The 21,137-nt window shown below is 47.2% G+C and overlaps 2 protein-coding genes and 1 long non-coding RNA gene across 9 annotated transcripts in view; 2 read left to right on the top strand and 1 right to left on the bottom strand.

The window, feature by feature from the left end:
• The window catches only part of PODXL (podocalyxin like), a 45,873-nt gene extending 44,641 nt beyond the window's left edge, over positions 1-1,232 (top strand). For 2 of the 4 annotated variants that reach the window (XM_061369531.1, XM_061369529.1), the window contains one exon: positions 508-1,232. In XM_061369531.1, the coding sequence (XP_061225515.1) occupies positions 508-699 (192 nt within the window). In that variant the 3' untranslated portion in view covers positions 700-1,232. Of the gene's footprint in view, positions 1-504 lie in introns of all 4 variants that reach the window. The other 2 variants (XM_061369530.1, XM_061369528.1) reach the window with 1 other exon arrangement.
• The window catches only part of LOC133221006 (uncharacterized), a 179,765-nt gene that overhangs the window by 111,402 nt on the left and 47,226 nt on the right, over positions 1-21,137 (top strand). The window lies entirely within an intron of this gene.
• The window catches only part of MKLN1 (muskelin 1), a 108,929-nt gene continuing 102,655 nt past the window's right edge, over positions 14,864-21,137 (bottom strand). For all 4 annotated transcript variants that reach the window (XM_061369524.1, XM_061369525.1, XM_061369527.1 and 1 more), the window contains 2 exons: positions 17,336-17,390; positions 14,864-15,178 (listed from right to left, as the gene is read on the bottom strand). In XM_061369524.1, the coding sequence (XP_061225508.1) occupies positions 15,057-15,178; positions 17,336-17,390 (177 nt within the window). In that variant the 3' untranslated portion in view covers positions 14,864-15,056. The remainder of the gene's footprint in view (positions 15,179-17,335; positions 17,391-21,137) is intronic.

Here is a 21,137-nt window from a genome sequence, read left to right as displayed (position 1 = left end):
AGGGATGTGGTTTATGGAGGGGCAAATGGGCCGGCAGCTTCTTGCCCCAGGTCAAAGGGGAGAATAACAATAAAGCAGCTAGAAAAGGACAGCATAAAGGGGAGGGAAAGAACAGAGTGTAGGTAAGGATACAGGAGCTGGGATGCAGGATTGGGGTGACGCAACGATGCTCAGCCTCTTCCCAAGGTCCAGCAGGGACCAAGCCATGGCTAGGTTGAAGCTGGCAACTGCTCCTGGAGGTTTTCCACATGTCTCTGGCTGCTCTTTCCTCCCTTCCACCATTAGCAGAGGCTCTCTCTTGCCAGCTCCACGCTATCCCCTCGCTGCGCTGGCACTGACTGCAGCCCCCAGCCTCAACCTCACCACGAAAGGCTCTATATGTGGTTATACCCACCTGTATGGGGCAGTGGGCATGGTAAGCTGGCGGGTGACAGCCCCGAGGTGGCACACACAGCACGGCCAAGCTGTTCCTCATTGGGGTTTCTTGGTTTCCTTTCCTCGCAGCAGCGCCTGACCGAGGAGCTGCAGACGATGGAGAACGGGTACCACGATAACCCCACGCTGGAAGTGATGGAGACCTCCTCCGAGATGCAGGAGAAGAAGGTGAACCTCAACGGGGAGCTGGGGGACAGCTGGATCGTGCCTCTCGACACGCTAATGAAGGAGGACCTGGAGGAAGAGGAGGACACGCATCTATAGGATGCACAACTCCATCAAGCAGACAAACAACCACCAACCCCCCCAAAAAGAACCCCACAATTCCTACATACACGCACACACAACACTCCAAAACAAGGCGGAATTCCCAACAAACCTCAGACAAATCCATTCATGAACTCATCATGGCCCCTTGTGCCATGGAAGAGGAAGGACACGAGAAGACACCTCTGGGGCGCATCGTCAACACAAACCACTGTGGTGGCCACATCTGGACCAGCACCTCCATCACCTGTGGGTGCTCAGCAGGACCTAGCACACCAGGCATGGCTCATGGGGTGGCTTTGCTCCTGGAGAGCTGCTGGTGTCTCCTCCAAGCGTGTCCCCTCCCATCCCATGTCCAAACACACCAACTGCATCCTCCAGCTACTGAATCACTCAGAGATGAAGAGAAATAGATGTCAATAGGGTGGGAGAGGGAGCACACGTCCCGAGAGCAAGTAGAGCTAGGAAGTCCTCTAGCCCATGCTGTTTAGTTGTCACTTTGCCCTCCCAACACCTGGGTATCGAGTGGACCAGCCTGTTCCTTGAGTTTTAATCCGGTTTCCATCCTCTCCCCATAAACTGCCGGCTGAAATGCACAAGACCCTGTGTTGTGCTATAGGCAAATGAACACATCCACACCAGGCTGGATGGGAGGGATGCAGCAGTGCCAAGGGATGCTCCATCCTGTGGGATGGATCCTGAATGCAGTAGGAGACCAGGAGAGGCACAGCAGCTCCTTGTATTGATGCAAAGGGAAGGGAGAGGAAAAGGAAGAACTCCTTGAGTTCATTCCTCTGAGGAAGGGTAAATGAACCCAAGAGCGATGCCTGGTCACAGGTCAAAGCACAAGGTTGGGGGATCTGGATGTCAAAGAGAGACTCTTCATCAGGGACTGTAGTGACAGGACAAGGGGTGATGGGTTCAAACTGAAACAGGGGAAGTTCAGGTTGGAGATAAGGAAGAAGCTCTTCCCTGTGAGGGTGCTGAGGCGCTGGCACAGGGTGCCCAGAGAAGCTGTGGCTGCCCCATCCCTGGCAGTGCTCAAGGCCAGGTTGGACACAGGGGCTTGGAGCAAGCTGCTCCAGTGGAAGGTGTCCCTGCCCATGGCAGAGGTTGGAACTGGATGAGCTTTAAGGTCCCTTCCAACCGAAAGCATTCCATGATTCCTGGTGCAGCAGTCTAACTCTGTTACTGCATTCCCTTACAGAAGTGTTGATTGCCTTCCAGTCATTACACAGCAGCATCTCACAGCCCACGTCCATCCTCCCCTGAGGCCGTGGGTTACGTGCACTGTGATGGTTTGTGGTTCTTGTGGTCATGTTTTCTTGCATGAGCAGCAGAAGAGGGAACAGAACAGCAGCACGAGCCGGGTAGCTTGGTGGCGTTGCGGGTTTTCCATTGGTACAGCCCTTGGTGGTCAGTTTAGAAGCTCAGTGACACCCTCAAGCTCTTCTTCCATAGCTGGTAAAGTAAGAGAGCAGCAGCAAAGCTGAGACCGAGCCTTGTCCTGCCACCCTTGGTCTGTTGTCCAGGTCTCCCTTTGCTGTAGAGGGGACAAGAAGAATACACAGGAGCAGAAAGTGGTTGGACCGAGGCTGCTCCTGGTTTCTTAACTCCCCAGCACAGCTCCTGAATGGCTCTAAAAGGATGGGAAGAGTTTCCCACCTTAGCTCCGGATCTGGGGAAGCAGCTCAGCCCTGGCAGAGGCAGGAATCAGAGCAGGGCTCCATCCTTTATCACATAGGAAAGGGAGGAGAGGATGGGAAGGTCATTTGGTGGGAGCACCCACCAACACAAGAGGATGTGGTGGTCCCAAGCCCTCTGCAAGCCACAGGGGCTGCAGATGAAGAGCAATGCCTGAGCATGGCCTTGCCTTTCCCCTGCTTGCCATAAACCAGGCATTCACCAACGCACACCACCCCATTCCCTTTGGGCTCTGCCACCAAGTCAACACGATGGGGATCTGCTCCCATGGCTGCCCTCAATGAAGGGAGAAGCAGAGCTGAGCAATGGAAAGCTTGGAGAAGCATGGATCAATTTGGTCCTTGGGAATACACATGAAGGAGAGGGTCGGGGTGGAACAGAAGCTGATAGAGGATGTCTTCTCCAAGGGCCTGGCTCTTTTCCCTTCTCTCCTGCACTGAAGGGCTGTGAGTTTGAAGTGTTCAAACCTATATATTTTTGTATGTATATAGTCTGCTACTCATCAGCGATGTATTCAGCACCCATCACTTACCCCTGCACTGCACTGTGGGGAAGTCATTCCGGAGGGGAGGGGGGCTAAAAGGCAAACAATAAGGAAAGAAACAGCTAATGGCCAGTCTGGGAGGGGATCCAATTCAACACGAAGCAGGAGAACACCTCCTGCCCACATAACCCTGTGCCACAGCAGCACCAAGTTCACCTCTAACACTGCAGCAAGCCTCAAAGACCCTTGGTCTTGGCATTTGCAGTTGCTTTCCAAGCGCCTTTGCTTCCCTGTTGCCCCAAGGAACACAGTGACCTCGTGTTCCTGCACTTGGCATGGGATGAATGCAGCCAAAGGACGGGGTTTTGGCCATAGGAGCTGCTGTAGGGATGCCCCTGGCAGAGCATCTCCAGGCAGTGGCGTTTGGGCACGGGCCTAAAGATCCCCCTTCCCAGCAAAGAGATGCCAAAGTGCTTTAATGAATCAGGTCCAAAGACTTCCCAAGAGAATCCTGCACAAGGCTTGAGGTGAAGCAAGCTGAGGTCTTTCCTTGCAGAGCCCAGTGGAGATGCTGACCGCTCAGCAAGTGCTTACAGTGATTTCTATTTGAATGGGAATTGTACATTTATTTATTTTTCCAGACACCATATTTTTTAACCACTGATATTTTATAGTAGAGTTTTCCTTCCCCCTATTTAAAGAACTATTTCCATGAGAAAAAGATAAAACCAGTATGTTTTTTATGTTGAGAACATTCCTTTTTGAGATGAGACCTAAACAGGTAGGAAATGCAGTAAATGAGCATCTTTGGCCTTAATCCTTCCCGTTATAGACTGTAGCCATAACATTTAGACCAAAACTAACAGGTAAAACAAATCTATCCCAGCATTTCCTTCCTCCCTTCCCCACGCTCCTCTTCTCTCCCCCAAACCAGCTTTAACACCCAACACGTTGGGCAAAGAGCTTCTTGCTCTTACCTCCGGGTGGGAGCTGTACAAGCAGCTCTGATGTCCTCGCAAGAGACTTTTCTACCTTCAGATTCACAAGGAACGTGTAAATACTTGAGGACCATTTATCTCCCGCTCACAGTGCCATGACCCAAGCGCTGAGGTTGATACTGTGACTGTTGTTGCCTACAGAAGACATACAGGAGAAGACATAATCCATAAGGGACTGCAGAAGGAGAGCCTCTTTCCCAAAGGCCTTGCACATATACTAGAGCTCTTACGTACTGTATAGCAGCATCTCTCACGGGGACAGGAGTCTGATTTACACTGGAATTTACTGAGGAACTGGATTGTAGAGATTCTTCTTGCATTTTCCTACAGATATATTTTGAAAGCATCATGTATTTCTGTCAATAAACGTTCTTATGTAAAAGGCTCATTTCTTGGCTGAGTGATGGAGGTGCTGCCACCGGATGGGGTTTGAGCTCTGGAAACACAGCACAGGGCTTGCAGGCTTCTCCTAGCAAAGAATATGGGCAAACATGGGAGGAGAAGGAGGAAACCCAACCCAGTCCTTCAGATGCAGGAAGAACTTGTGCTCTGGGTGACATGGTCTGGTGTGAGGCATCCCTGCCCATGGCAGGGGGTTGGAACTGGATGAGCTTAAGGTCCTTTCCAACCCAAACCTGTGATTTCCCATGCAGGAGGAAGTAAGATAGAGGTGGAAAACATCTCATAATTCAAAACACAGAAAGCTCAGAGGGATGGGATGCTCACTTGATGGGGGTGAGAGCAGCCGCACCATGACCAGGGCATCTGCTTGATTTACTGGAGCCTTTAAGCCCATGGAGGGAAGGGAAGGAGCTTGCCCTTGTTTCTGAACCTCATCCTTACTCAAACCTAGCCTGCAGCCCCTCCTTACACTTGGGTCGTGCTGTAGAGAAGGGAATCAAACCTCAAACCCCTACGCCAAAAGACCCTGGTGAAGGAGGGACACCAAGGGCAAGAGCAGGATCTCCTCCAGCAGCAGCATGGATGCTCAGCAGCTCCACTGACCTTTAAGTGCCCAAAATAAAACATTCTGACCCAGGTTAAGTTTCCACTTATGCAAAGGAAGTAGAAAAAGAAAGAAGAAAAAAATGATTTGATTCAAATATCAACATTCCAGGGCTGGCTGCCCCATCCCTGGCAGTGTTCAAGGCCAGGTTGGACACAGGGGCTTGGAGCAAGCTGCTCCAGTGGAAGGTGTCCCTGCCCATTGCAGGGGTTGGAGCTGGATGAGCTTTAAGGTCCATTCCAGCCCAAACCATTCCATGATTAAAGACTGATGGGTTGCATCAGCCTGTGTTCTAACTCTGTGTTCTAACTCTGTGTTCCTCTTCATTAAGCTCTTGCAGCTGCTCAGCACAGGCTGGATTTATGGGACACTGACCCAGCCCATCAGTGACTGCAGGGAACAGGGTGTTTTCTCAGCTGTTCTGTGCTATGAAGGAACACAGGAGGCTCCTCTAGCAGCAACAGTGACGGCCACTAGGGCATAACCCACCTCCTGGTTGACAACACCTCTCAGAAGGCCACCACAGACTTAAGATCACAGATTCAACCAGGCTGGAAAAGCCCTTTAAGCTCATCCAGCCCAAGGGCTCCCAGCACTGCCAAGGCCTCCACTGACCCATGGCACTGAGGCCTCGTCTCCACGCTGTGTGAACACTTGCAGGGACGGTGACTGCAGCCCTGCCCTGGGCAGCCTGTTCCAATGCCTGAGCACCCTCTGGGGCAGGAATTGTTCCTCAGCTCCATCTAAACCTGCCCTGGTGCAGCTTGAGGCCGGTTCCTCTTGTCCCATCCCTTGTTCCTTGGGAGCAGAGCCCAGCCCCTCCTGGCTCCATCCTCCTGTCAGGCAGTTGGAGGCAGCCATCAGGTCCCCCTGAGCCTTCTCTTCTCCACACTGAACCCCCCAGGTCCCTCAGCCCTTCCCCATCACTCCTGTGCTCCAGGCCCTGCACCAGCTCCATTGCCCTTCTCTGGCCCCGCTCCAGCCCCTCAATGTCTCTCTTGCAGTGAGGGGCCCAGAGCTGAACACAGGATTCGAGGTGCAGCCTCAGCAGTGCCCAGCACAGGGGCACAATCCCTGCCCTGGCCCTGCTGCCGCACTGGTGCTGGTACAGGCCAGGATGCTGGGGGCTTCTTGGCTGCCTGGTGCATGTTCAATCAGCACCCCCCGGTCCTTCTCTTTCCAGCCACTCTTCCCAAAGGATGTAGCAGCAGTCAGGATGAAGGGAACTCACACACCCCTGCTGGCATATACATTTTTATTAAGAAAAAAAAATGAACAAAATACATTCTCTCCTTATGTACATTACATACAACATAACTACAGCTGTAATACTCCTTGTATCACTCATTCATTTATGTACAGCACGGCGCTTACACATCGACCCAGAAACCAGCAGAGATGATTTGTACCAAGGAAGAAAATATCCCACTCCAGGCTGAACACAGATCATCTGTAATGGGAAGAGCAGGATGGGGAATCACCAGAGCCCAGGAATGATGCCTGTAACCACCATGGGCTCTGGTCTAGTCAGTATCTGACTGGCCTGTGTGCAGGTCACAGTGTTCCCCATGGATGCTCCTCTCCTGCACCCCTCGGTTCAGCATTCCTGTGGTCAGGTACCCAAGACAACAACTGCAGGACACAAACCAAAGGGAATTCAGATGGACACCAGTCTGTGGGATTGCTGGAGAGATGCTTCATGTCGGATGCCACAACAGGAAACAAAGGGTTGGACACTCACAACTCCAAGCACTACATAGGGAAAACCAGGTTTTGGGGACCACGTGAGGGTGTAGAGGATAATGAACATTAAAGGTCCTCACACAACACAAACACCACACAATACACTGTTATGGTAAGAGCAGAGGCAACAGCTCATAGAAACAGCTTGAAAAACCACCTCTAACCAGGTGATGGTGTCCAACAGCCAGATATTGGTGTTTAAGCACAAGCTACCCAAATCCTGTGTATGCTATCATCTAAAAGAGAAGTTACTTCGGCAAAGTCGAATATTCACAAGGAAAATGCTGAGGCTCAATGCTTCTAAATGAGGCACGTTGCATTGCAGCATCTAAATGTACAGGATACACATCACCCCAGCCCACCAGGACGGGTCAGCATCTCCCATTAACTGCGAACAAGCCAACAGGCTCTAACTTTCCACCCTTGTCTGCCAGGTCAGGGCCTCCAAGGCTCAAGAACTCCTACAAGCAGGTTTATTTGTGTAATTAAGCTCTTTCCTCTTCCCTAAAGGTCTCTGCAGCATCCCCTCATTTCCTGCTGTGGAGGAGCGTGAGCTGCAAGGCACAGCAGAAAATACAGCTTTAGTATAGAGTAACAAGCTACAAGGGGCTTGTTTTCTTTTCCACTACCCAGCACAGCAGCTTCTGAAGTGAAAAGTGGTTTTGCACATCAAAACATCAAGGGGAGGGAGACGGGAGGAAGGAGAGGAATGATGAGGGAGAGATGAAGGCAAAACTCTGCCTCCATTGCTCCTTTGCCTTCCCAATTACAGTGGCAGATGAGAAAGGGAAAATGACTCAGCAACAAGAGTTATCTCCTCCATGGCTAGATAAAAGTCCTCTCAAGTATGGGAGGTCTCCACACTGCCTGGGGAAGGAAATCAAGCTGCCACCTTTTGACTGCAGGGCAAGCAGAGGTACAAGCATCATCTGCTGTTCAGACCGGACTATATGCATTGAATACACAGACTTGCACCTAGGGTTGATAAGAGCCTTTTGCCCCTTTTAAAAGCTGAGTTTCGGGGTGATAAATTCACTTTTCAGCCTCCTTCAATAAGCAGACCCCGTTCACACTCTTCTATTTAAGTGAAACACAAAATAATTGACTGGATCCCTTGGGAGCCAGTTACAAAGTCAGGATATTTAAAGTGTATTTTGTCATCATTAGGGAGAAAAACCTGCCTATTGGTATCTGGGACATGGAGCAGACTGCAACCACCAAGCCACTGTTGTGGTCCAGCCCCCCCACCATCGCAGTAATTAAAAAGCAGCTAATCTCCCTTAATCTCAGTGGCAGCTTTCATCAGAAAAGGCTTTAACAGTCTCCTAAGGCCTGCTCTGATAGCTGGTTGTGCTGCACAGCCACCACTGTGTGTGAGCAGTGTTAAGCCCAGCGGGCTTTGTTGCCCCTGTTACCAAAGGGATTGAGGAGGGAAAAGGATTTATATTATTCTCTTTGGTGTCTTTGGGGTGGAGAGGGCAGAAGCTCGAGGTGAAGCTCCAGGACTAGATCCTGGTATTGCATCCCTTCCATTCGAGAAAGAGCCGAAGAATCCAGCTTGCTGGAATAAAAACCTCTAAACAGCAGAACTACTTGTTAAGTCCTTCCACAAGACAGACCACATCTTACACACAGCTCCCACGAGCCACCGCATTATCCCCAAGCCTATTTCTCTTCCCATTCCCTTTGCTACACTGCAGAAATAACCCAAACACCCCAGCTATAAGCTGTTCGTCTTCACTAATAGGAGACTTGGGATGGTGAAAGCAAGTGGCAGAAACCTGGGGTTGGTGTCATCCCCTTTTTCTTCTGACAAACAGCTATCACACCCCTGGGGCCAAGCAAAATAAACCCTGCAGGGACAGAAGGGGAAGCTTACCAGAACACTCAATGTGGTTCATGGAGGGGCACAAGTCCTTCTGCAGGAAAATCAGCTCCCACATATCCCCATCCTTACCCTGGAGAGGAAGAGCCCTTGTTGTTCTCCCAAGGATCCTTCCTGTTTTGGGAGCAGCAGTAAGGAGTTTTGCAAAGGAAGCAGCTGGGATATGATGCCACGTGGAGAAACTGATGCCTCTCTAACCTTTAATTCTTCAGTGGCACTCCATTAACCTTAGAGAAGTCTGAAGAAAGCATTTTAATAGCAGTGAATGGTCACACAGGGAAGAGAAAGTCTAAAATAGAGGGGAACACCCAAGGGGCCATGCCTTGACCATCATGCTGGTCAGCATCTATGCTAGTGATAGCTTACTCCTTACAAACGAGTAGCAAAACCAAACATCTAACCTGGTAGAGCCAGTTTTGAGCTATTCACTCACACCACTTTCCCAGGGATGAACTGAGATGCCACATTAGAGCTGAACAGAGTCAAGTGATTTCTGACAGCACTCAAGTACTTACAGTCTCCAGGAAGTAAGTAAAAGCTGTGCTGACATACAGCAAACAGCTGGAAGCCAAGGCATCATGTACCTCTGTCTGCACCAAGGATAAACTAAGACTTCAGGATGCTCAATTGATACACTGACAGCAGTGTAAGCAACTCTGTGGCTGTATTTGGAAGCAGAGCACTGAATTTGGGTCACAGCAAGTATCTGGAGTTCACTGCTAACAAATTGAGTTCAAGTAGGTGGAAGCAAAGGAGACAGCAGCAATATGCTACTCGAGGATCTGTTTGGGGAAGATGCTGCCTTGCAAACCTCAAGCCCTAAGATATGTAGCTGGTGATACAGACAACCCACACAATCACTGTCCTCCTCACAGGTTCCCGTATAGAGCCAAAGCACAGGTGGATAATCCAGAACTCCATCCAGTTCTTTAGCCTCCAAGGAATGCCAAGAGCATACCTGCTGGCATCAACTGTGCTGCTTTCTTATGGGACTCTCCAATGGCAATAAGCAGGTCATTAACCAGCTTCCCCTCTGTAACCGCATTTGGATCCAGGGCTTCCAGATAAAAGCATCTGGAGTCAATTTATCCCAGCCCTGAGCCATGCACTGCTCTAATGGTTCCAGTGCAGTAAAACCTACATTTGCCATTCCAACTTTCCATTATAATAGAGGCTTTCAGTAGAACAGGGATTTTGCCTATAACTTATGACCACAACTTGAATCATTTCCAGCCTAACCTTTCCCGTGAAAGGATAAGATGAACTCTACCATACCCAAAGGCATTTAGATACACTAGCAAGCTTCTGACAGTACATTTACCTTTCAACACTGTTTACAGCTTCCATACAACTATCAATCTATATTAAGAACAAATCATGTAATCGCTCTTAAACTCTCCTTTCACAAAAAGAAGAGACCCATCTCCAAATTATCACATGTACTTATAAACTTGGCCAAGTGCTTTCAGAGTCTCCACAACCTTCCCCCTTATGAGAACAGCAATCATGCTCATCTTCTCAACTGGCCCCACCTCTGTTCCTCTAATATGTACAGCTATAAAACAACAGAAGCACTTCCAGAGACATATGTGAGATGGTTTTTACTGTCAGGACTTCACTTGACAATAGCCAAACATTCCTTCACTGCCAGCCAACTATGAATCCAGAGCACGCTGGGGCTCAAGGCTGCACAAGACATTTTTCTACTTCAAAAACGAATGGAAATGTGATGATTTTTCACAGAATGACACCAACATAATTACTGCATGTACAGAGATGTAGTTTAAGGGTGCACGGAGCTAATTTGTACTAGAGGTTTCACTCGAGATGCTCTACAAACATATTTCCTTCTCAGTTCTGAACTACAGCAGGCAGCAAGAGAACTACTAGTTGCAGATACCTGCCACCCTCCTGCATTTGAAACAAGCAGCATTAATGCTCATCTACCTTACAGTAAGAGCAGTAAACAAGTTTCAAGTCAGAACACAGCTCTGACTTTATCACCCGCTGCCTGCAGCACTCGCACGGCAGCACAGGATCAGTGTTTAAACTTTGTGATGAAGAAAACTCCCTTCTGAACACTTGCACGCATCAGGAAAACGATGCAGAAAACAACTGTCCCACAGAGCCCTATGGAAAATGCTCTTCCAGAGTCATTCCCCTGCTTTGGAAGGAGTCCCTTCTGGAAGAAGGAACAGCTCATGGAGACCCCGATGCTTGTGGCTGCTGATTAAATACACAGATGAAGCCATCGCAATCCCTTTCCACTCTGCCTCTGCGAAGAGCCTGCCTCCCTGCAAATAGGTGGCTCCAGTTCATTTGCTTACTGATTCCTTAAGTCATTACATTTTCAGGCATTTTATTATCATCAGTGATCAAAACGTTTCAGCAATAACTGAAGCCTGGCACTGCATCCCTGCTCTGGTACAAGCTGCACAAAGGGAAGCTTTAGTATGCTCTTTAGAAGTGTCCTCATTTCCCCTCTCATTTGTGACTGCACACAGCAAATACCTTAGAAAAAGCTTTTCCAACTGGGTCTTTCCAGATTGATGTTCCAAAAGGAGAGTGGCATTTTGCTATTAATGTTCTGACCCTGGAGCTAGTTCGCACCTGTGCACACAGAGCCATCCTGGGACACACAGCACCAATTCCCTGACGTTCACGTCTACATCTGGATATGACTACTTAAACTACACATACAGGATGCTGTGCAGACAGAGGGCAAAGTAAACTCTTCCAAGACACTGTTCTCCTTCCTCATTATACTCAGCAAAATGAACATATGCTTAAGAATAAATGTCACAAATGTTATGCCTTTAAAAGAGCCAGAAGATAAAAACTACATTTCAACAACCGCTTTGCCTCCACAGGATCAGCATTAATGGCATCCTCAAAATAAAAGAGGACAAGAAGGTGGCTATAATCTCATTTTTAACATCATAGAAGTAGGTTCTGCTGCCACCTGCCACATGCAAACATGTTGGGTCACACTGGGAGAGCAGTACTTGTTTAGAGAAGACATTTGGGGAGAACTCGTAAGGGCTTCTGCCTCATGGCTACTATCCGGGGTTGTATAAGACACACATTAAGGAACTCCATTATGCCTAATCCCAGAGACCCAAAATCTAATCAGAAGGGCTTTATTTCTCTGAAGAAATGCATTAGTTTATAGGGACAACTTTGCATATATCGAATATTATTGTATATGTGCATATAGAATAAAGTTTTCCAAAGAGATGATCTACTGATTAATACTGTAAGGGCAGCTATGCCGAAAGCCAGTGCCAGTGAAGAACCAAACTCATAGATCTCAAAAGCCAAATCAGGACTAAAGTCTTGTCTGTAACAAGTTTATCCCACCCTGACTACCTACAGCTTTAAAAACCATACCAGAACCTTGTAACTTTGGCTTTAAAGGCACCATAAATGAGCCCTCCTTGCTCCTTTCTTTGCAATACCCTTATTTACAAGTTAACAGTTAATTTAGGGATCAGCTTAGAGTGCAGAGGTGTTAAATCCATACACCAAGTCACCTTATAGCATGAGGTAGAGGCATATATAGTCTTGTCTAAGCTAAAAAGCAGTCTCTGCTCCAGCCTGCATGCAGTAAGGGTGAGGTTCAGAGACTTCTTACGCACAGCTTGGCTATTTATACCCCCGCATGCAGTGGGCTGTGCAACACTTTCAGGTTCTCTTTGCAGCTTGTACTTCAGTTAATTCTGTCCTGATCACATCCAACGCTTTCCTGGAACATCACCAGCATCTTGAAAGATCTGCATGTAATTACATTCAAACTCTCCCTGTCGCCGCTTGTCAATAACTGGCTTGTTTTGAAAGGAACTTTATACTTCAGTGCTCCCAAGTTTTAATTAGGTTTTAAAACAGGTAGTGCAGCACCACACCAATGCAGAGCAATCATTTCATTCTGTCTCCTAAAGGACACAGAAGCAGAGGAAAGACCCTTGGCAAAGCCACAAAGCTTTCACTCTGGATTTACCTCTCTGGCCACAGGGTGCCTCTGCTGCTCCACAAACACACTGGAGCTGCACAAAGACAGCTTCTGCTGGTTGATGCCCAGCTGTAACCCACGAGCTGTAGTCCTGCGAGCTGAAATCAATCTGCTGGGGATAAAGGTAGGTCAGTATTTGATCATCCTGAAGTGCTCTCACTAACTGGGGTTGCCAGTCCTGCAGAAGCAATGTTCACCCTGCTCAGACAATCATCCATTTATGCCATGCTACAAGAACATAAGCTGCCAGGCTTCACATGCACCCTGATGCAGAGGACAATGGGTTTTGATTGAACTTCTGTAACACTAATCAAGCCTGACACAATGCTCTGCTCACCAGCAGAAAGCTTTTGGCATTCCTCAAGTACTGTCTGCTCGCCATGGCTCCTCCTCAGTCTAGTTGTATCTTTTGGGTTCAGCCTCATGTGTAGCCAAAGATGTACACACAGAAGTTTATGAAGGGCTTGGTTGAGTAGGAAGCTGTCACCAAAAGCACAGTTCACCATCTAACTGACACTGGAGAATACACAGGGAATGAGAACAAGTGTAACAGCATTACAATTTCATTACTAGAGGGCTGCATTTGGACTGATTGCATTAAGAGTACCAAGTTTAATCTCAATGGAAAACCACTTCCAGCACCACCAGCATCTCCATTTGTACCATATAAGCTCTACTTTAGTTAACAAAGCATCAAAAGTAACACATCATAAAGCCCAGCAGTGACGTAAAACTTTCCATGTCACTGGAAAACATATTAAATGGCAACGTTTCAAAGAAACAATTCCAACAGATTTCCTTTACTGCACTACAAATCGAGTGGATTCTCCCACCAGACATCTGATTTGCTCTCCACTGAAGCATACAACATCTAAACAGTCTCCTCAAGTTACAGGCTACCTAAAAACACTGTGTTTGCACGGTCCTCCCTGAAGCCAAAGCAAAGCCCAGGCTCCAACATGTTCCTCCTTTCTTTCTAAGTGATTAAACACTAATATGAGGTCATAAATTTATTTCTAACGTACCAGGACTACAAAAGTCACACAAAGGACGTGATCAAGAGGCAATACAATGCAATCAAAGCAAGCAGACACTCGAGCTCTGAAAAAGACACTTCACTAACTCTTTTTATTTGAGAGTCCAAATCATCTTTGCACACACAAGACTTCCATCAAGTTCAACAGGAGTCATGTAGCCACGGTGGGTGCAGCAACAAAACCCCACTGGCATGAACAGCTCTGGACATAAAGCTTTGCAGTCTCATATCAATATTTACATCTGCCAGTTTGCACTGACAGCAAATGCAAGAAGATTCTGCTGCTGGGTATGTGTATCCTTCATTCCACTTGACAGGGCAGCACCAAGCCCTTACCTTGTTTATAAAGAAGGTTTTCAGCTAGGAAGAATACATATTCTATACATATGCATCAGCTTGCTTTCAAAAAGATGTATGCTAAAAAGGCCTCCCTTAGCTTCAGATCTAGGTCTAAAATGCATTTAGAAGTGAATGAGCTGCACTGCAGAGGGAGCAGACAAGCTGTTGGGAGCAATCCTCTTTACATTTACACATCGACAAACACTGCACACAGAAGCATAGGTGCATGTAAACGAAGACAATCTGCTTCAGATATCCTACACCCAACCCAGAGTCAGGTTGCAGAGGTTGGGATGCTTGTGATGGAAGACCCAGTCCTGCCAGTACCCGCACGGATTCCCATTGGAAGAGTACAGCAGCAAAACCAGAACATCCACTGAAAAGGGGCAGATGAGCACTGCACTTCTGCTGGAGTCATTCCCTTTGTTTCTCTGAGGTACCCACTTGCCTGGCAGGTTTAAGTGGAAGCTCCAGAGAACAGAAGATAGGCAGGCTTCTGAAGATAGGTATTCAGGTTTAAATGGGGTATCAGATGCAATTACACATTACTCAGCCTGATTCTGGGATGAGGGGGCACGTAGGCTGTAACATGTGCTCCCCTTCACAGACACACTGCAATACAAGACTCAAGACACAACATTACTATCACCTCAACACGTGCCAGTGTCCTGCCTCCAAGTTATTCAGCTGCTGAGGATGGAGTTGTAGGATAGAGCAATATACCATGACTAGCTACAAATGAGCAAAGAACAACCTTCCCCACTTCCTCGCAACTCCCTAAATAAAGTCCATTGTCATTAATTCCAGACAACCCACAATTTTCCCCTATAGGTAATCACTGCGTGATTGGGTTTTACTTTTTATCCTCTTCCCCCCTCCCCCAAACCTTTTCTTTCAATCTTCCATTTGCTAACTCAAAATCCAACGTCAGAAAAAATATATGTATTTAGTCAGAAGTACGTCAGTTACATTTTATTAACCTACTCCAAGGGAAAAGCTTCAGGGATTCACCATACAAGTATAAAACCCCTTGCAAACACCTAGGGGTTACTATATTACTTCATCCCAGCAGTCAATCAATGCAGTAAAAAAATGAAAATACTGAAAATGGATGCTTTTCCCCTCTTCCATACGTCCAGTGATTGCTCTGTTACAGCGTGATGAGGTCCACCAGGTTGCCTTTAGGAGGGGTCATGTTGTCTGGAAAGAAGTTAACTAGTGTGTCAAAGAGCTGAGTTCTCTGCGCATACGTGTGGTCGACATCCGAGAATCCTGGAGGAGAAAGAAAAGGGGAAATGAAGTCAGTGCTCACTGCTCCAAATGTGGAATAGGCTGGCTGTGCATTGTGGGCAGATGTTTGTATATTCATATAATGGTTTGGGTTGGAAAGGACCATCAGATCAAGTTCCAACCCCCTGCCATGGGCAGGGACACCTCACACTAAACCATGTCACCCAAGGCTCTGTCCTTGAACACTGCCAGGGATGGAGCATTCACAACTTCCTTGGGCAGCCCATTCCAGTGCCTCATCAGCCTCACAGTAAAGAACTTCTTCCTTGTATCTAACCTGAACTTCCCCTGTTCCAGTTTGAACCCATCACCCCTTGTCCTATCGCTACAGTCCCTGATGCAGAGTCCCTCTCCAGCATCCCTATAGGCTCCCTTCAGACACTGGAAGCCGCTCTGAGGTCTCCACGCAGCTTCTCTTCTCCAGGCTCAACAGCCCCAGTGTTCTCAGCCTGTCTCTATACGGGAGGTGCTCCAGTCCCCTGATCATCCTCATGGCCTTCTCTGGACTTGCTCCAGCAGTTCCATGTCCTTCTTATGTTGAAGACACCAGAACTGCACACAGTGCTGCAAGTAGGGTCTCACAAGAGCAGAGTAGAAGGGCAGGATCACCTCCTTTAACCTGTTTGCTGTTTCTACCTCTGCTAACAACCAAGGCCCCCAGCTCCCTGTCCTATTACTATGAGCATAGACACACACACAGACCACACCACCCCAAGCCAACGCTGAACTCAAACTATATGAAAAGTAATAAGCAAATGGCTGTCAAGCTCATTGACAGCCCTGAAGAAGTGCAGGAAGCAAGAATCCTCAGGAGGCTGCTCTGATGTGCCAGAAAACAAAATCTCTGCAGCTATTTTTATTTGGTGCCTCATTTCTTCTGTCCTCAGGCTTTCCTCATTATCTTCACGACTGTCTCACCCAGAACTGGTACTCATCTTGCATGCAGTTCTCTAGACAAGCTCTCCTGATGGCAGCAGCCCCTAATCAGAGCTGCATCTTGGCACAATGGTGCTTGCTCTACAAACCCCTTTGTGAAGTGCTGCCTCTCAAAAGGGGAGGGTTTAGTCCGGAGCATTGCTTATCCAAATCCTCATACTTAAACCATCAACAGCAAGAACAATAGAGCGGGCTATACAACTATTTCCTCTGCTTTGTATGACTTCCATCAGTGGGATCTCCAAGGAATGCTTATTAATTCAGTGAACTCACTCTTCAGTTAATCAGAGTTAAGCAAGTTAATCAAATCAAGGAGGGCTTGGGTTTTTTTTTGTTGTATTTTAGAAGCACCACTTGATAAATGTATCTGTAGAGCCAATCTCTGAACAAAGTATTGTGTCAAGAAGTAATCCATCTTTCAGAACACTTAAAACTAGGGGAGAAAGCAACGTTCTGAAACTTAGGTTCCTTCCATCGTATCACATCAACTAAATAAGACCTTCCAAACCACACGAGCTCAGCTGAGCTTCCTCATCCAACTGGGCTGACAGTGGAGTGGGCTTTTTCCTTCCCTCAATTGCTTAGATTGGGAATTTCTGGTTCATTCAAAACAAGGCATCCATGCTCCTTAGCAAGAGCTCGGTGACTTGAGGAGAACACATTATAAGATGCTTACAGCCTTCCTATAGCTTGCCCAGGATTGATCTCTGGGCTGTTTGGAAGAGTTAACTGGACAGAAGAGTGAAACAAATTGTGGCTTTGGCTCAGAGCTCCTGTTTCCAGCCCTCCACACCACTGTTCTCTGCGCTCTTGACATTCTGCCCGCAGAACTAGTTCTGCAAAGAACAGGGTGAACTGAACTGCTCCAGGAATTGCAGTTATCACAGCAAACAGAGCTGTAGCCACGCTGTGACATTCCCAAGTGACAAGACAGGAGGGGCTTTATTCTGACCAAAGCTGGTCAGAATATTTGGGTGAGGCATCAATTGTAATAAGAGCCACAAAATGAGCCCAGGTTTAAAACCACTGGTGGCAGAGGGGCACTGGTCATTATAAATACTCTAATGTCTACATAGTGGCATTTTGCATTTTCAAACCAGAAAGAGCTCATGTGAACTGTAACATTTGATATGAAAACCAGTAGAAACTAATAGCAATTATCAGAGGGAACACAGTCTAATTCTTCTGATACACAATACTCACCGAGAGTGGTGAAATCCGAGCCAGACTTAAATAATGCTGAGGCAAGGAGTTGAAACTGCAGGAGAGGAGGGACAAAGAAAAAGGTGTTATTAACAGCACAAAGGAGAAAAACTAAAAGATTCATAGATGTCAGAGTGGTTTTGGAGTTGCCGAGTTCTCTTTGCACAGTCCTTGGAGATACTGTGCCACACATGTGAATAACTGCAGCAACTTTCATGCGAGCAACACAACTTGTCACCTTGGCAGAGCAAGCTGGATGGTTTTTCCTAGAATTAAGAGCAGTGTTGAAGCAATGAAAGGTACTTGACTGGAAGCCCTAAAAGCTGGTTCTTCATATACTCTTTTTTGTCTCTCTGGCAGATACCAGAGAGCAGGAGTAAGGTAGAGCCTCTTGCACACAACCACAACGTGGTACAGCCTCAGCAAGGAATATACGACACGAGAACAGGGTAACTGCTAGAGCACAGAATCAACTTCTTGAACACAGAGAAAGCTTTATATGGCCACAACCTTTCTGAACTGCCAGAGAACTCCTATCACAATGACATTTTAACTAAAGAAACCCCATCAAAATAAATACTTTTACTGGGAACATCAGAATCAGGAACAAAACAATTTAAGTAACGCATTCATGGTTTTAGTCTCCTTTCATGTCTTACTGATAATGAACACGGAATCTTCCTCTGCCTGTGGCTGCTGTTTCCAGTTACCCACATAGAGACAATGTTTTGTGCTTTGTCATGTTCCCTTCAAGGATTAGACGATTCCTTAAAGGCTTATAATCTTTTGCCACTTCTGTGCATGTCTTTACAGCACACAGCCCAAAGGAAAGAAGAGGGGGGGGAAGAAAACAGAAGAGAAGCAAGTATGTTCAGGGAAGGAGTGGGAAGGACAGCCAGGAATTACATATCCACCGGTTTAATTTCAATTGCAAGACAAAATGGGAACCCAGACAATTTGCAGGCATGTAGGAATGAGGAAGGTGACAAGTAGCAGCCAATGTGGATTTGGCAACAAGAAGTTGTATCACATCAAATTGATTTCTTCTGCAAGGCAGCAGGCCCTACGGATGGGACCTGGCAATAGACATTGTACATTTTGACTTTCATAGGACTTCTGATGCTTTTATATGGTATTTAAGACAAATTATCATGGCCTCGTCTAGATTAAACTAACAGGGAACAGCAAGCGAGGCAAATGACTTTATTGGTGGTAGGCATCACTGGCTTGACATCAAAATGGAGATGTGAATCTAAGTGATTCACTTGCGCCCCAGGGTCAGCATCGCTTTGGGTTTTCAGTGAGAACCTCCAGAACAGAACAGAACACATTCACTGGGTCCACAGACCTCACACCACACTCAGACTGACAGCATGGCAGCAGACAGGCTGCAGACTGCTTCTTCATTCAATCCAGTTTATAGAAACACAGAACCCCAGACTGGTTTGGGCTGGAAGGGACCTTAAAGCTCACCCAGCCCCAACCCCTGCCATGGGCAGGGACCCCTTCCACTGGAGCAGCTTGCTCCAAGCCCCTGTGTCCAACCTGGCCTTGAGCACTGCCAGCGATGGGGCAGCCACAGCTTCTCTGGGCACCCTGTGCCAGCGCCTCAGCACCCTCACAGGGAAGAGCTTCTGCCTAAGAGCTCAGCTCAGTCTCCCCTCGGGCAGGTTCAAGCCATTCCCCTTGGCCTGTCCCTGCAGGCCCTTGTTCAAAGCTACAATGATGGCTCAAGGTGCAGTCCACCAGGGCAAAGTGCAAATCACCCTGAACAGGAAAAATCAGCTATACCAAAGAGGCTGGGATCCACAGGCTCTGTGAAAATACATTTAGGAGTTAAAGGAGATTAGCATCACCCTATAGCAAAAATGACAAATGCATAGAAAACGCACAAAAAGGACTGGGATCTTCATATAAATTGAGTACTCCTACTGTTAGGCTTGTAAGTCTTACCTACAACAAGGCAACCACTCTGGATGCTCTCTACCAAGTAGAAACATATAAAGAAAGCACTAGGAAAATAACCAAGTGGTGTGAAACATGAAGCTCTTGTAAAGTTCAAAGGAGTCAAGGTTGCAGAACCACCACAGAATATCCAAGGAGAAAACTGCAAGAGTCACAAAGGCAAAAGGTCGCTACAAAAAGGTAAACCTACACCTAAGTACAAGAAACCACAAGAACACTTCAGCAAGATCAGTATCAACATGACACCAAGAGAAAACCCAGTGCAAAATGAGGCCAGTGGTGCACCAGAATAAGTCTGCATCTTCTGGAGAGGCTACAACATGCAGGTAATACTGTAGAGCTATTTAAGAACAAGTTAGACTGATACAGGATTGACAAACTGCACAACATGGGAAAGAGGTTGATTAGGTACTCTCTTGAGTGGGAGGTCAAATGGGAATCAAAGGGGATTGCAATGCTACACGTGTATTTCACCACTAGCCTAACTTGGCTCCGAATCAGCAATGTACTTAACCAGATGCCCAGCATAAACAGCTCGAAAAGTTCCAATAGAACCTGTGGCTAAATCCAGGCAGCTCCTGATAGCAAATGCCATGTCCCAGCCATCTTTCCATCCCACACAATTGCCTTACAGGCCCGCTGCCAACTGCCTGGTAGCACATGAAGCTGGTTCTGCTGGGACAAAGCGGATCCACATGCTTCGAGGGGTTCCCTTGCCTCCCCCAGCAACAGGGCAGCCATCCTGCTGTGAACAGAAAGCAAGCCATGCTTGAGGCTGGGGCTCAGGATGCCCAGCTAAGAGAACATATAAGCAGGATTCAGTCAGTAACTCGCTGAACTGAGACCAAAAATCCCTGGAAAAGATCTGTTGCCAAGTATTCCAGCCTCATCTGCACAATGCATGATGGATTTCCACGGCTACCAGCTTCCTTCCAGCTGTGTGGCAAAGCAGTATCCAGTCTCCTCCTTCACTGATGACACTGCACTTCAGTTCACATTGAGGTTTGTTGTTTTGTTTGTTCTGAAGTTATATTTTATGCATCGTTTCACATTTAAAAAGCTCTTTCTCACACCGAAATCAAGCACCTAAGTTAAGGGCATCAGTTATGGACAGCACTGAGCCTAAGCTGGTTCACTCTGCATTTGCATTACAATGCCAGCTAACCCCAGGATGTTCTCCCAAAGGCTCCCATCTCTTTTTCCCACACATGGGATGGTGACTGCTTCCTCAAGACCAGGTTTCCCACACAGCATACATCCAGTGCTTTATTTTTCCCCTGAAGTTCAAACTGTGCTCTAAAGAAGGAATTCATTTCTTCATCAGGTTTTCCATCATATTAATTGTTATCACAACAGACACCCTTCAAATCCTAATTAATTTTGGGCCCCCTATTTGAAAGAGCCAGAACCTGATATCTCAACACACCCAGTATTGTGCAACAGCTCCTGAATTCACTTGCAAAAGCTCGCAAGCAAATCACACCTCGGATCTCTCCATCAGGCCCCAGACTGAAAGATCTGATGAATGACCACCTAGGAAAACCCATTTGCTTAACACCACATAGCAAACCCGCTACAGAGGACAGAGCAGAACTCTGTTATCCAGCAGAAGCATCCAAGTGCTCTGATCACAGCACCACCCGTTTCCTGCTGACAGTCCCTCTGCCTTGCTGCCTTCATGCCGTTCCAAGTGAAGTTTCTGTTCAGAAGACAACAGGTGCCTTTTGTTATACAATTAACTTCTCTTACAGAGCCCAAATCCACCTTCTGAACTGAGGCAGGGGTTCCTTGGAGATACTTCTATCTGGATAACTAATATAAGGTTATATTAGTTATA

The sequence above is a fragment of the Neopsephotus bourkii genome, unplaced genomic scaffold (genome assembly GCF_033783945.1).
Source record: "Neopsephotus bourkii isolate Nb327-2 ecotype Australia unplaced genomic scaffold, CSIRO-AGI_Nbou_v1 NB_1505, whole genome shotgun sequence".
NCBI classification, from domain to species: Eukaryota; Metazoa; Chordata; class Aves; order Psittaciformes; family Psittacidae; genus Neopsephotus; species Neopsephotus bourkii.
The sequence above is the reverse complement of the archived record's forward strand: the minus strand, read 5'-3'. Positions and strand labels throughout refer to the sequence as shown.